Genomic DNA, 14549 nt, shown 5'->3' on the forward strand with positions numbered 1-14549 from the left:
CTACAGACATTAGTCGACCTCTCGGTGAAGCGGAACAAATTCAAAACGTCCCCATCTGGTAATATAATCAAAGTAAAGACAGGCAACCTGTTTGTAGTGCACTCAGTACAACTGTACAAGAACTACAGTGAAGCAGAGTATGATGCACATACAATTCAATGAGATGAATAATAAACTATAACTAACTTCAGAAAACAAAGTCGGTAATAAGAGAATGAAAAACAGATTTATTTTTTATTCACTATGAGCACAATTTACAGAAACACAGGAACACAGTTCTTATTAAATATGACCTTCATATGTTAAGGACTGGAGCTCAGATTCTTTGAACATCAGCTTGCCCTCGGGCATGACAGAGTTGAAAATAGTGAGCTAAAGCTGCACTGGATTAACACCGCAACATGTGTGAAGAGCATGTCCAGTCTGGTCCCAGTGTTTTTGCATCTGTGCTCAGTGAATACTGGGAATCTGTCAAACTGGAGATTAGACTTGTTGAGCTATTTTCCAGGGTCACAGCAGCTAAGAAACTGATGAGAGTCAGACTAGTAAAACAAAAACATAAGTGATTCAGAAAAAGTTCATTCTTAGTAAATTATGCATGTTGATTTGTTCTTATTGCTTTTAAAATGCCTGTAGGTTTCTGCTGTTTGATGGCGACATGCTAGGTAATTTCATAGTCATTAGAGGCACATTTGAACCAAGCCGCATGTCTAATCATTCCCATGATTAGACAAAATGTTTCAACTATGAAGGATGCTAAAAATTTTTGATTAGATTGAACTCAGAGCAACATAAAAACTGTACCGTTTTCACCACCTCATACTCAAAATCTATGTTTGAGGTAGGATTTGACTCCCTCTGGTGTGCAGTTTCAAAAATCTGAAATCTAGTCACTGAAGGTGTCTATGGCCAACGTGACATGTTTTTAAAATCCATAACAAATCTTCTCTTTTCGTCAGTAGATTTGTAGATATTTTCTTATTGTCCTTGGGGGCTCAACAACATGTGTTAGCAATTTCAATGAGTCATTTGCAGAGTGTTGAAAGAAGAACAACGAACAAGAAGTGGGCATGTCCTGTCTGACTCACTTTCTTCTCCTCTGGAAATATTTTACAACAATTGTATCAACATTTTGATGAACCAGCATAATTTTCTGTCTAGTCGGTCAACGGTTCGTCTGAACATTAAAATGATTTAGCACCGGTAAACAGAATCCTCAGTTTCACAGCTGCTGTGAGTGTTCAGTACACAGAAAACGGTCACTGAGCAGATTAATGTTTCAGCTTTCTCAACAGCTGGGTGACCCGAGGTCAGCTCAGACATCTGAGGTATAAAAGAGGCTTTCGGGAATCTGTTTTCAATTTTTTGTTGAATACATTCATTTGAGTTACATTAATGAAAACATATCCATTTTGTTACTTTAATTGGTGATCACCTATTAAACTAACCCATGCATGTCTTTGGATTATGGGAGCAAGTTTGAGTAAGCTGCAGACACAGGAATAGCATGCAATCTTCAGTGCATAGTTTGAGTTTGGACATCAAGCTCAAGGGTCATGACCACCTTCTTCAGCACAGCCCGAACTCTCTCAGGCAAATGTTCTTGTGATTTCTTGTAAGGTCCAGGCTACGGGGAGGCCAATCCATGACCGATAGTGCTCCATTGTGCATTTTTCTAAACAAGTATTGTAGGGGAGGAGCCACTAGCTTAAAGACTCATGGGTCTGTTCATCTGACATTCACGTGTTAAGTTACAGAGTTATAACAGCTATTCCAGTTATCTTGATCTGTTGTTGTTGTTGTTGTTATTGTTAATGTTTAACATTATTGCAGCTGTTTTCTGTATTGATTGTGGTCAGCAATGGCCACCAAGACTAAGACTGCTGTACCAGTTAATGACCACTGTTGTGATTTAGGGTGATGCAATCAACAGATACATACTGGTTGTTGAAAAGTGTAAGAAACACAGGGTCTCCAGGTCAAACTAGAGATCTCTGTCTCCTTCTTGGCTTACCTTTCCAACAGTAAAATATCACTGTAATGGCAGCATGTTTGGGATACTGTGATGCTGAAAAATCAACATATTGCAGCCACATGCTTACCTGATGGCATTGCATGTCAGATCAAAATTAGAATTTTCTGCATTCATAGTGCATCATCCAAGATTTCCCCAAAATTTGGTTAATAGCTTCAAAGAAAAAAATTATAAATATTTTTTTTAAAAAAACAAACAAACAAACAAAACAAAAACCTTAGCATGGCTTGAGACTGTTGAAAATGCTGCATTGTGAACTTGCTTTTTATCATAACTTCAGCTAGTTTGCATTATTGATGAGAAGTCCTAAAAGTCTGTGAAGGTTCTCAGTCATCCAGGTCATCGTAGTCAAAGGAGCTTGCAAAGAAAAGCGTCTGGACTTCTTTAAGTTGCTTGAAGACGTTTCACCTCTCATCCGAGAAGCTTCTTCAGTTCTAAGGTCAAAAAAAGTCCTAAAAGGTCTGTCTTTATTAATATTAAGAAATATATTTACACTGCCACCGCATCATTCAGTCACCGTCTTTGAATCTATATGGAAGTGTATAATGTGTATAAGTGCATAATTTCTGCTTGATATTAATGGAACTGAAATTTGATTTAATGGAAAATAAATTGTTGCAGTTGCTCACTATGACCAATAGATGGAAGTGTCCCCTTATTCAAATGGTTCATTTATCAGTGGAAGCTATTTGAATGGGTGCTTAGTGACCTCTTGTGGTTATAGTGACGAACTACAAAAATTGTCAAGTTTAGGTGGCGTTTCACTACTTCCGGTATCTATTTTTTTTTTTTAAAGGGGGCTGACATGTGATCGTATTGGGCACGTCGGTCGCTGAACCTTTGCTTTGAAAGGTCAGTAATGACCTCATGACACCACTAGGCACTCCTTTACTTTAGGGAGTCGTCCAGCAGCGAAGTCTAGTTTATTTACTCAGGTTGCTGATTGAAGTTAACACTCTTTGCTAGCTAGGAGGAACGTTAGCAGGCCAATTAATAAGCTGTTCTTTGGTGTTTTTCCGCTCTCTAAGGTAAGAGCTAATATCATTCTCTATTAGGCGAGTTGGAACTAGCTGACAGCTAGTAGTTATCACTAATTACGACTTCACATGTTATATATGTATGTTGCTGTTGGTACACTAAAATCGTGGCATAGCTCCTGGCTTTGTCCGAACGCAGATGTTAGCTCTTGTTGATCTGTGTTAGCAAGTTTAATATGAGGATTAGTGTGTTTAAAGCCTGTTTTAGTGGATCGTTTTAAACCAGTGACACTGACGTACGTAACGAAAATAAACCAGGTAACATGTGATCTAGAAAGACCAAAAGGGCCATTTGCGCGATGCGTTTTACTTCTAAGTGACTTGCACTTGTGATCAAGTTTGGGGTCGAAGTTAAGTAAGCAGTAAAATATCATTTGAATAACCTTTAGCCCTTTCAAAGTCTAGCCAAGATAATCATTTCCCTGCATGTGCTGTACTTAATAGAAATTTACGTGTAAATCCAATTGTCTTGTTTCAGAGCAATGGAGAAAGCTAAACAAGATGCATTTGATAATGCCAGACTTCAAGTGATCAAAGATGGCTATGAAAGGGCCTTCGAGTGCATCAATAAAGGACTCACTGCAGATGAAGCTGGAGACAAGAGTCAGGCCCTGGAGCTCTACAAGAAAGGACGACAGCACCTTCTTAGGGCTATCAGTGTGCCTTCGAAGGGGGAAGAGTGTGTTGGTAACTCCTGGGAATCAGCAAGGCAGATGCAGCAGAAGATGCAGGAGACCCTGAACAACATCACCACCCGCATGGCCATACTGGAGACCAGCTCTGACCCTGAATCTGCAGTATCTGCCCCTGATGCAACAAGCATTTCTGCAAAAGGTCTCTACCCAGGACTTCCCACCACAGAGAAGCCAGCACGGCCACCTCCACCAGACATTCCTTCTGCTAATGGTCAGCCAGCTAGAGCTGTAGGAGGTTTGCCTCCAAGCGGAGGAGTGGGTCTACCCCTCTCACCTACCAGACCCTCTGCGGTTCCTGCCGAACAGCCTCCAGCCTACTCTCCTCAGGCGGCCGATGGTCACATATCAGTGTCATATGGAACAGATTCAGGGGAGATGTCATTGGTCGGGGAAGAGTTCTACAGTCATACATCTAACTCGACACCTTCCCCTCAGAGCATAGGTGAAGATGGAGAGGAGCTGCTGTACATTCCCAACGGGGTGCAGATATTTTTTGTCACACCTGAGGGGCAGGTGAGCGCTCCCTCATATCCCGGCTACCTGCGGCTGGTGAGGTTTACCAGCGATCACTCAGACAGAGTGCCTAATCGACCACCAGCATTTCTGCAGGTGAGAGAGGAAAAATTATTTTATTTATATATTTATTTATATATATATCTTTTTACTTTGTTATTTTAAAATGACACATTCATGTGATGTTAAGCAATCACTCAAAAAATATGTTATCAATTCTCTTCCTCTTTTTCTTTTTTGTGTCCCTTTACCCGATTTCATAAGATGTTTGCTCAGTTTCTTAATATCCGCATTACAGTGAGTCATCAGCAGAGGGACATAGGCCGGTTAAAGATCAATGTCCCTCCTCCTAAGGACAGAGTCATGTGAGGGTTGTTTACCTAATGCCCTAGTCCCAGTAGGTAGGTTTATGGCTATGATGTCATCCTCGGGGGAATCCCAGACATGAATCAGATTTGGGGCACAGGTGACAATATTCAGAAAAAGAAATTAAGTTATTTGGAGTGTTCATATGTGTAGGCATGTGCACTATGCCAAGATGATGTGTGAATTTAATTTTCCGTTTTAAAAAGAAAATGACAGTAGCTAGGAGCTAGATGGGCATGCAGCTCCCAAACTGACAGGTTTGTCTAAATGTATTTTAATATAAATTAAAAAGTATAAAGTTTTTTTTAGTAGGAGGTGGGTTTTTTTGTGTGTTTGTTTGTTTTTTACACATTTAAAACTAAAGCAGTGTTTGAACATTAATATCTCAAAGACCTTTAAAGATGAAAACCTTAACATTTACCTGTAAATTGAATGAGGATGTGCACTTAAAGCCAAATACACCGGAACATGGTGTGAGCTAATTAAAAGATGGAGAAAAAAAAATTAAAAACCAGAATCTTCTAGGAAGCTAGAGTACCCACACAAACACTCGGAGAACATGCAAACTCAACACAGCAAAATGGTGGAGTCGAACTCAGGACCTTTTGGCTGTGAGGCAATAGTGCTAACCACTGCACCACCTGTTTCATAAAATGTGTCAAATCACATATTAACATGAAATTGTTAGTCACAAAAATAAATAAAACACTGTTATTAGGTAATGGGGTTTTTTATTGGGGGGGGGATTTTTTAACATATCAAATGGGTTGTGAATCTTCACAGATGAGCATGATGTAGTTTGAGATGCTTTCCAGATTTTTCTTTTTCTTTTGACTTGAAATAAGTTGGTTAATAAAAACCAATGATGCAGTGAAATCAAAGGTTGTGAGGTGTTTTGAACTGCCAAGTTGGATTTGTAAAGGTCAACACCGCAACCAGTCAATGATAAGATAAGAAAGGGTTTGGAGGTATGTACACAGCTTAAGCTCTTTATTAAGAGACTAAATCAATAACACCAAATGTCTCTAACCTATTCAGGATTATTTGTTATGATTACATTTGCCTTTCATGCCACTAGTGTCATGAGACTAAAATTTGCCTATTTAGTGGGGGAATTTCCCAGGTGTTATTGAAAGTGTGTGACATCAGTGATTCACATGAGTGCAAGTAATTACGTAAACCCAGCTTACACAGTTATGCTCTGTAATCTTGTTAGACATGCAGCAATCAGGATGACTGTGTACTCTAGTTTGTCTCACTGTGTTGTGCACTCCTCAGAAGTTTCCCCATTTGTAAAACCAGGATTCATTCAAGGTTACTTTTGAAAACCTCTAGTAAAACAAAATGTCTGCAGACTTCTTTCTCCTGTTAAATGTTACTTTCACCTCAATTCACTTACTATACTATATTACACACATCATTTCATATCATAGTATACCTGTTTTGATTTGTTTTTAATCACATTTTCCATCTGTTGCATTCTTTATTTTCTTCACTTTCTTTTGATCCCGGCAGGTGTGTGACTGGCTGTACCCTCTCATGGCCATGAACTCTCCAGTGTTGCTCTGTAACACTGGTGTGTTTATGTTTCCGGACATGATGGCACCAGCTCCAGGGTATTATGTGGGAGTGGTTTTGTCCTCTGAGCTCCCTGCTACAGACAGAGGACTGTTTCAGGACCTGTTGTCCCAGATGACAGATCTGAGGGTTCAGGTCAGTGTGTTTCACTGTGGTTAGATCTGCAACAGCATGAAATATTTGGTATTATCTGGCAAACAATTGCAAACAGAGACCAGGCTGTAAGGCCTGTGTTTCCCAAACAGAAGAGTCTGTGGCTAAATATATCCCCAAACAGAGATCATGCTGTATTTGATTTCTGTGTTTAAAGAAATAACAATATATATATTTTTTTAAACTAGAAAATCTAAACTTTCCCAACTTCAGATTTTTTAAATTCCAGTTTAATTGTTTTGTTGATTCTTACACAAACAATACTTTTGATGCTGCACTCTGCTATATTGTTGGCTTGCAATGAAACTCTTGCTGCTGCTTATTTCTGATCTAGCAGCCCTCCCCAAATTACCCCTGCCTCAGCATTGTGGGGATTTGACTCAGGCAGGTGAGGAGAATTAATCAGTTATAATGCTCTTATCTGTAGCAGTTAGAACCTCAGAGCTTCAGCTGAAAGACAAGTGCCAGTTTAGCCATGATGGAGGTGTCATTTTGATTGGAGTGACACCAGGCAAGGTCATTTTTAATGAATGCACACAGGCTAATTATCTTGTCAAATGGAGGTGATATCACATCAGAAAGTAAGCAATTTTTTAAAATTTCTTTATTATTCAGTCTAATACGATACCAGAGGTTTTTAGCTAAAATCTTTCGTTACAGCAGAGAGACGTTTTTAAAATGGCAGTCTGTTTGAGAGCAAACAAATAGCGCATTGTAATGAGGAGTGCAGAATGAGAGGATGCATTGTGTGCATTGGGGGGTTACTGGGAGACGAACATCTGAAGTTAGATGTGTGCAGCTTCCACAAGTTGTCCAAAGTATTTCTTATTTTCATCCCACACTGTCTGTCTTCATTCTGCTCTGGCTAACCAATGTGTCTCTATGATCAGGCTCCAGAAGAAGCTGCAGATACCATTAATCTCAGCCAGAAGGTGTCTATTGATACACCTGAGCAACCAGCAGAGGCTCCTGCAGAGACTCCAGCAGAGACCGAAGAGGAAAAGACTTTACCCGAATGGAGTGAAAAGGTGGCAAATGGGATCCTGACAGGTAAGCAGTGTCTCTTAAATTTTTAATATCATTGTTTTACAAAGTTAGGAGTTAGTTTGGAATTGGATTGTTTATGAATATAGGTCAGCAGTCCTCACTAATGATCACTAACGCTGTCTGCCCTGTGTGATCCTGTCAGGTGCATCCTGGCTAAGCTGGGGACTGGTCAAAGGAGCTGAGTACACAGGCATAGCCATTCACAAAGGGGCAGCTAAACTCAGAGAACATATCACTCCAGAGGACAAACCCACCCCCGTCAGCCCCACAGTCACAAAAGGCCTCCATGTTGCCAAGCAAGCTACAGGAGGAGCTGTCAAAGTCAGCCAGTTTCTAGGTCATTAAGTCATCTTCAGTCAGCATTTTTTACTGCCCTTGAGTGGTAATTTGGCAGTGAACTTATAATTTACTAATGCTTTCTTACTGCAGTGGATGGCGTGTGTTCTGTTGCTAGCTGCGTGGGTCGAGAGTTGGCTCCACATGTGAAAAAACACGGAGGCAAGCTGATCCCAGAGTCTATGAAGAAGGATAAAGATGGGCGTTCCAACATTGATGGAGCCATGGTGGTGGCTGCAAGTGGTGTGCAAGGTAAAGTTAATTTTCACTTTATATTCTTTAAAACATGTTTTTTTTGGGTTTGTTTGTTTGTTTTTTATTAAAAACCATATTTTTTAATGTTTGTACTTTTATATGTACACAGATGTTTTTGAAAAGACCTTTTGGTCATTTATCACATGACCAGAAATTTAAAAAAAATAAATAAATAAGAGCTCTTCTATGACAAGTGTGTAGAGGATAGTATTCAGATTAAAACACCTCAGCCGTGCTGTGTATTATCATGCACTGGCAGAGAGCATGGTAAAAAAGCATTTTTTGTTTTGCTTTTCCTGCATTGACCACCTGTCCTTTTCACCAGGTTTGGCACCCTCTGACTTTGCCCTCTTTCCCAAAATTCAGCTTGAATGTCTGCTGTGTAAAATAGCAGCTATTCTGGAAATGTTACAGTAAAAGACACGCTTCAAGGGGATTTTGTCCAATCTGAATCTGATGGATTTCATTATTACGCCCTTTGCATAAATGTATCTACCGTTACAAACAAACACATACAAATAATACTCTTGTGTTTTCCCAGGATTTGCAACCATGTGGACAGGTTTGGAAGTAGCAGCAAAGGACATAGCTACAAGTGTAGCTTCAGAAACCGTGAGCACCGTAAAACACAAGTAAGAAATTAAATAAATATAGTTTAATTACTTCTGACTACTGTCACTGCTTGAATGCGCACCTATGCAATTTTTTGATCAGCACTGCTCGCGAGACGGGTTTTTGATGTGTATGTTGTAAATGACTGCATACATTATGTAAGCAAAAACCAAAAGTGCACTCACTCTCTTCAATTTGCTTTGCAGATTTAGGGGTCTACAAAACAACTCTGACACTCCTAATGAGACAAAGTGTAATTTTTCCTGATTCTCCGCAACTGTTTAATGCTTTGCACTTCTAATTGTGCACATAACACAAGCTTCTGGGTTTTTTTGTTCTCTTTAACAAAGCACTCTTCAGCCCTATGCTGTACCAGTTCACTCCCTTTTCTTGTGTGCCAATTTGGATTACGGGGCCTCTTTAAGTGATTCCATTGATTTCTAACAGTGTTTCTGAAGGAAATGTTATAATTGACAGTATTTTCATCCTGCCTGCCTCAATGGGTTCTCGTGTTCTAAGAAATTCTGCAAAATGGTTATCAGATATCTTCACATCAGAGTTAAAAACTGGTTTCAGGAGGGAAATTCTTAAAATGTTCTTATAATGATGAAAATCTGCTGTACTGTTTCTTTCTTTGAATACGTTTTTGGCTTCGTTAGGCATTCTTGGGAAATCACTAAGCTGGACTCTACAGTATTAAATTGGCTTTGTTTTTGCATGCATGTGTCAATACAAGTTGATTTGGTTAGAATTTGTAAATGAAATTGGCCAAAAAAGATCTTCCCATCTGCTTCAAATTGGGTAAAATTGCCTATATTCTGGCAAACAAATGTATTTATTCCAGATTGCACACTTGCATGCACTTGCAACCCTCACTCCCTCACAGAAATTCACTCGATGCATGATGGCATCTTTACAGTCTTTGCACTACATATTAATTAATTCTTCCCATACCCTCTTCTCCCCGCCTCTCGCTCTGACCTCTCACTCAATCTGACTCTGAAGGTATGGAGCAGCGGCAGGACAAGCCACAGACCACGCTGTCAATTCTGCCATTAATGTCGGTATCACTGCCTTCAATGTTGACAACCTGGGGATCAAAGCTGTGGTGAAAAGGACTGGCAGGCACACAGCACAAGCACTTTTGGAAGACTACAAGATTCAGAAAAAACCTGAAAATGGGACTCAAGTGGAGAAGTTGGAGAAATAGCTGGTAGTGTCCTGCCTCATTCCCACAGCAATGCCTTAAAACAAAATTTGTAATTCCTATTAAATCATTCTATATTTAATATTCTTTATTTATAAAACTGGTTCTAGATTTACAAGGTAACTACTGATTATATTCATATCCTATAGTTTGATACTGCTTGGAACTTGCACTTTATGTAATACAGGAAGATTGGACATAAATGTGAAGGACCTGAAAATTATATAATACACACCAAAAGATTAATTATAAATGATACAATATCTTACATAACATTGAATTCATTTTGAACTGTTTAACACTGCTGTTTGTATGAACAAAGCTTTGTTCTTGAATAGAGACATAATTATTTAATATGCATTTGTGTGTTTCCCATAATAGCAAATGTGTTTTAAACAAAAGATGATGAAATATATGTGTGCATATTTACTTGCACATATATTTAAGACCAAAGTAATACCAGCTGTACTGTTTCACTATGGTGTTGAAAATGTCAAGTTATCACTGCTTCTGTGCCTTCAAATATCAAATGATAACGTTAAAAATTAATATTTCAAGCTCTAAAATTTGACTAAAACACAACAGATTATGGACAAGTATGTAGTCTCTCTATACTCAATCAGTAACCAGTAAGATGTAAATGCATCTCAGGAGTCTAAAAGATGTTGTGCTCCAGTCTGCAGGGCTTGCTTCTGTATTTTCGACTTAGTTGCAGCCATGTTATTTTTAAATGTGGCTTATTGTATTTCAGAAAAAATTCACTGTAATATGTAAACAAATATATCCCAAAGAGTATTTCTAATGTTTAAATGGCCTCTAGTTTCACATTGAGATTTTGTTCCCAGCTGAATTACTCAATAAAGATGAAGACTAAATGAAGCATCCTTAGGAGTCTAAAGTAAATATTTTGTGCCAGCAGAAGTGCATATTTGCGAGTGCAGTCAATTAATTTTAATTCCTCAGGAGTTAGGGTAGTTAAGTGTGAACCATGAGCCTAGTACCTCCACCTAGTGGCGACCATTCAATCAAGCTTAATTTAACCATGTACGTTCATGCCTCCTGAATGGAGACAGCAAAGGAAATGGGTGATCCAGATTAGTTTTCTTCTTTAATACCAGCTAAACAAGAGGTAAAATTAAGTGCAGGTACAAAGAGTGTTGTGAAAAAGCCTTGAGCCAGCCCCTTAGTTACTTTTGCTTCCAAGGAGCCAGACTTAGTCATTTTTATTTAGTTATTAAAGTGGTCTTGACCAGTAGTTCTCCAGGCTTCCTGGAAATACTCCAAACCTTTTTCAGATATTGGCTGCTTTTCAACCATTTTCAGTCCAGTTCTTGTACCTTACAATTTTTAGAGGAATGTTCAAAGCTACTTAACACAAAATTTAAGTACAAAAGAAGTAAATGTTTTGTGCTTAACATTGATAAGCAACATTCATGCAATAAAAAGGCTTCTAACTCGAGGGATGAACCAGTGTTGTCTCTACAGGCAAAGAACCAGTTTTAAACTTTATCTTTAGGCACTTTGTTACCTTTAGCCTGTCACAAAAAACTATTTCTTCAGCCTTAGTTTGCAGAATTCTCATCAGAAATTGTCTCAGTGAAAGGGTGGCTGACAAGAAGCCATTCTTAAGGAAGGGAAACTGGGGGGAAAGGCTGAGGTGTGCTCAATTATACAAGAACTGGACTGCAAATTGGATCTTATGGCGTGAGTAATCCATATTTGAAAAATTTGGTTCAAATCGGATGTACAGAGGTCAGCTGGAAAAGGGTACTGCAGGGAGTGTTTATAGCCACCTGTAAAACACGATGGAGGGTCAGTCATGGTTTGGTGCTCCTTTATTTTTTATGAACAAGGTTTTGGTCCACCATGCAACACAGTTTATAAAAGAGGGTAATTTTCCAGCATGATAATACAGTAAAAACACAGCTGGAGGGGGAAAAAAAAAAAAACACACACACACACACACACTGGAATACTATCAGTCATACACAGTCCTCCCCAGAGCCCATACATCAGCATGACTGAAGGAGTACGGGATTATCTTAACTGAAAGGAACAAAAGCAGCCAACATCCAAAGGAAAGATTTGAATGTCCTTCGAGAAGCCTGGAGAACTATTCCTGATGACTACTTCATAAAGTTGCAAGAAAGCTTGCCTGAGAGTGTTCAGGCTGTGAAGAAGAAAAAAGACGTTCATAAGTACTGAGGTTCAAGCTTGTCAGAATTTAACAAATTAAAATATACTGCATTTCCATTAATGTTTGTACATTTCACTGATTACTGTATCATTTCTCATTTTGTCAAAAAAAAATTAGGGGGCTTAAGACATACACATATTGAATATTTACATTCAGTACATAAATTTGTCCATTTATTTCAGCAGCTTATAAAGTTTTTTCAACTGATAAGATGCCATATCTTTACTCAAACTTAACATAGGTATTCAGTCTAGTTGTTTGTTTAGCATCTTCTCATTTTTAATGTACTCGCTGGAGAGGGAAAAGCAAATTGTAATAATTGCAAATGCAGCATTTTGCCTCTGTTCGTCGGTTTTATATTTAAAGATTAAATGCTTTGAGGTTTCTAGTGGAAATTATGACTCATCTTTACTATAATTCCTACAATGCTGCACTGAAAAATTAATGTTACTCAATATGAAAAGAAATGTAATCTGCAACAGTCTAACAATGCAGGGGGGGGAAATGCAAACATTTTTATCAAATATAAAACTTTCTGTATATGCATTTACTTTTTGTCAGCATCACTGCGGTCTAAACATCTTTTATACACAAATTAAAATAAAAAGGAAAGAAAAAATACAGCCGTCTCTCTACTAGCTGGCCATTTAAAACTGCAAAGCTGCAGTAACTTTGTACTTAATCAGGACCCGTTTCAGGGGAAAGGACAAAATCTACAAGATTAGGATCAGGGAAGCACAAGTTACTACTGCTATCCAAAAGCAAATTGAGCCAAAATGGACTAACCACATCACACTGACTGTCTGTTAAAGGGCTACTGCAGTTGTCACTGTCTGGGAAAAGTCTTGAATCGCACAAAGCTTCTGAAACTGCAAGAGTGAGGTCATCAGAGCTTGAAGGTTCACTTTGAAGTTTACATGGTGGGATAACTAGCTGGCTTGTAAAATCTTCTACTGATACAATGTCAGGTTGGCTAACCTGAGGTAAGTCAGTGTAACACACTTCAGTTTTTTCAGGTGGGGTATAGGCTTGGCCACAATGACCTGATAGGAAAGCAACAGGATCCACCTGGTGAGAAGCAGCATCCCATAACATATGGCTTGAAGATGAGCTGGGTAAAAAAGTGTGGCTGATATCTGCTGATGTGAAAACACATGAAGTTGCATTCATAAATGCGGTGGCTGAATTTATCCAGTTATTTTCCACAAATTGAAATGAGGCAGAGAGAAATTGATCCTGGCACACTGGCAGCATTTGTCCTCGGGGAACAGTCGATTTATCCAACAATATTGGCGGGGCATGTGCTGTGGTCAGGCTGCGCGCTCTAGCAAGTGTTTCATCCATCGTCAGAGGACTATTTGTTGTGATAGATGGCTGATTTACTTCTTTACAGAGGTCTTTCTGAGGGCATCTTGAGACACGATCTGAAATTTAGCAGTATGTTAACAAATACAACAATGTACCAATGAAAGAATTTTTTATTTTTTAAATGAAAAACAATTCCTCACTTGACTTTTTAACAGCCGGCTTTGTCCTCTGTGAAGCATTCTTTTTAAGCCTGATCGTTTTTCTGTTAGAGAAAAAACAAAAACCAGACAGTCAGCTTGGTATTCTTACCATTTAGCGAGTTCAAAACTCTTATTTGGATTGTGTACCTTTTCTTTTGTGATCTCTGTATGCTTTTCCAGAAAATGCTGGAATTCATTTCAACCACTCAACCTGGGAAAGGGAAAAAAAGAAAAACATTAAAATGATCATAACATTTACTTATAATATTGATATCAGGATGCATTAGACCTACTTTACACAGAATATCTGGAGGACGAGTCTCTTTCAAATAGCTTATATAATTCGCGGTGAGCTCTAGTGTGGCTGCTATGTCTAACTGACCGTTGACAAAGGGCAGAAGATCACACAAGCGTTGACAAGATGTTCTGAATTGAAGCCTGGGAACATGTCAATATGTGCAGTAAAGAAGTTACAGTTACGGTGGTGATGTGAAACCATACAAGAAATGGCCAAGGAAGAGTTTTTGGTTGCTTTGATAGCACACCCTGGGATTGTGAAAGTCTAACCTCCGCCTCTGTTCTTTGCAGCAATGACTGATTGAAGTCTGGAGCTCACTTTTCTGTGAAGAAGGGTAGCACTTCTCCAAGGTAGGTTCATTTTTTTTTTTTTAATCTCATCCTCATGCCTGAGGAGAAAAAATATCTCTGAATGTCATAACACACAATGACAATGTATTCAGAAACTTTTAAGATTTATATGACTGGAGTTTTTGGCTCCTGAGTTTGTCTGAAAGAAGTGCAACCAAAGGTTAATGTACTGTTAGCATACATATCATGAACTGTCAAGGTGCTGTTCTAAAGGCTGGAGTTACTTCCTTATTTTAAATAGAAACCTAAGGAGCAGTAGAAAGTTAAGCTTTGTATAGACTTTGTAACCACAGCACCATACATACATTTAATGCATGAATAAAACCTTTTAATTCACGGAGTAAAGCTGGAATAAAGAACAA

At 38.7% G+C, this 14549-nt stretch overlaps 2 protein-coding genes across 5 annotated transcripts; one reads left to right on the forward strand and one right to left on the reverse strand.

The window, feature by feature from the left end:
* Positions 1-2809: 2809 nt before the first annotated feature.
* Positions 2810-14242, forward strand: spartb (spartin b). Of its 4 annotated transcripts, XM_084950045.1 has the most exons (9): positions 2810-3063; positions 3551-4376; positions 6162-6359; positions 7268-7427; positions 7567-7761; positions 7854-8012; positions 8557-8647; positions 8834-8880; positions 9633-10718. In XM_084950045.1, exons 2-9 carry the CDS (start codon positions 3555-3557, stop codon positions 9737-9739), a joined length of 1779 nt encoding a protein of 592 aa, XP_084806171.1. In that variant the 5' UTR covers positions 2810-3063; positions 3551-3554; the 3' UTR covers positions 9740-10718. The 4 variants fall into 4 exon arrangements, with proteins under 4 accessions (XP_084806171.1, XP_084806173.1, XP_084806172.1 ...); XM_084950047.1 differs by lacking the exons at positions 8834-8880; positions 9633-10718 and adding an exon at positions 14128-14242; XM_084950046.1 differs by having other exon boundaries at positions 8834-9750.
* Positions 12400-14139, reverse strand: LOC146373406 (uncharacterized). The gene is made up of 4 exons (XM_084950049.1): positions 13833-14139; positions 13687-13750; positions 13540-13601; positions 12400-13455 (listed from the first exon to the last, which is right to left on the reverse strand). Exons 2-4 carry the CDS (start codon positions 13734-13736, stop codon positions 12710-12712), a joined length of 858 nt encoding a protein of 285 aa, XP_084806175.1. The 5' UTR covers positions 13737-13750; positions 13833-14139; the 3' UTR covers positions 12400-12709.
* Positions 14243-14549: the final 307 nt, after the last annotated feature.

This window comes from Perissodus microlepis, chromosome 14 (assembly GCF_051167445.1).
Source record: "Perissodus microlepis isolate ML-2025 ecotype Zambia chromosome 14, ASM5116744v1, whole genome shotgun sequence".
Taxonomy (NCBI): Eukaryota; Metazoa; Chordata; class Actinopteri; order Cichliformes; family Cichlidae; genus Perissodus; species Perissodus microlepis.

Coding starts and splice junctions, on each gene's coding strand:
- spartb (XM_084950044.1), top strand. CDS start 3,555: ATGGAGAAAGCTAAACAAGATGCATTTGATAATGCCAGACTTCAAGTG. Junction 6,360..7,267: donor TGACAGATCTGAGGGTTCAG/GTCAGTGTGTTT, acceptor CTCTATGATCAG/GCTCCAGAAGAAGCTGCAGA. Junction 8,648..9,632: donor GTGAGCACCGTAAAACACAA/GTAAGAAATTAA, acceptor CTGACTCTGAAG/GTATGGAGCAGCGGCAGGAC.
- LOC146373406 (XM_084950049.1), bottom strand. CDS start 13,736: ATGAATTCCAGCATTTTCTGGAAAAGCATACAGAGATCACAAAAGAAA. Junction 13,602..13,686: donor CAGAGATCACAAAAGAAAAG/GTACACAATCCA, acceptor TTTCTCTAACAG/AAAAACGATCAGGCTTAAAA. Junction 13,456..13,539: donor GCCGGCTGTTAAAAAGTCAA/GTGAGGAATTGT, acceptor GCTAAATTTCAG/ATCGTGTCTCAAGATGCCCT.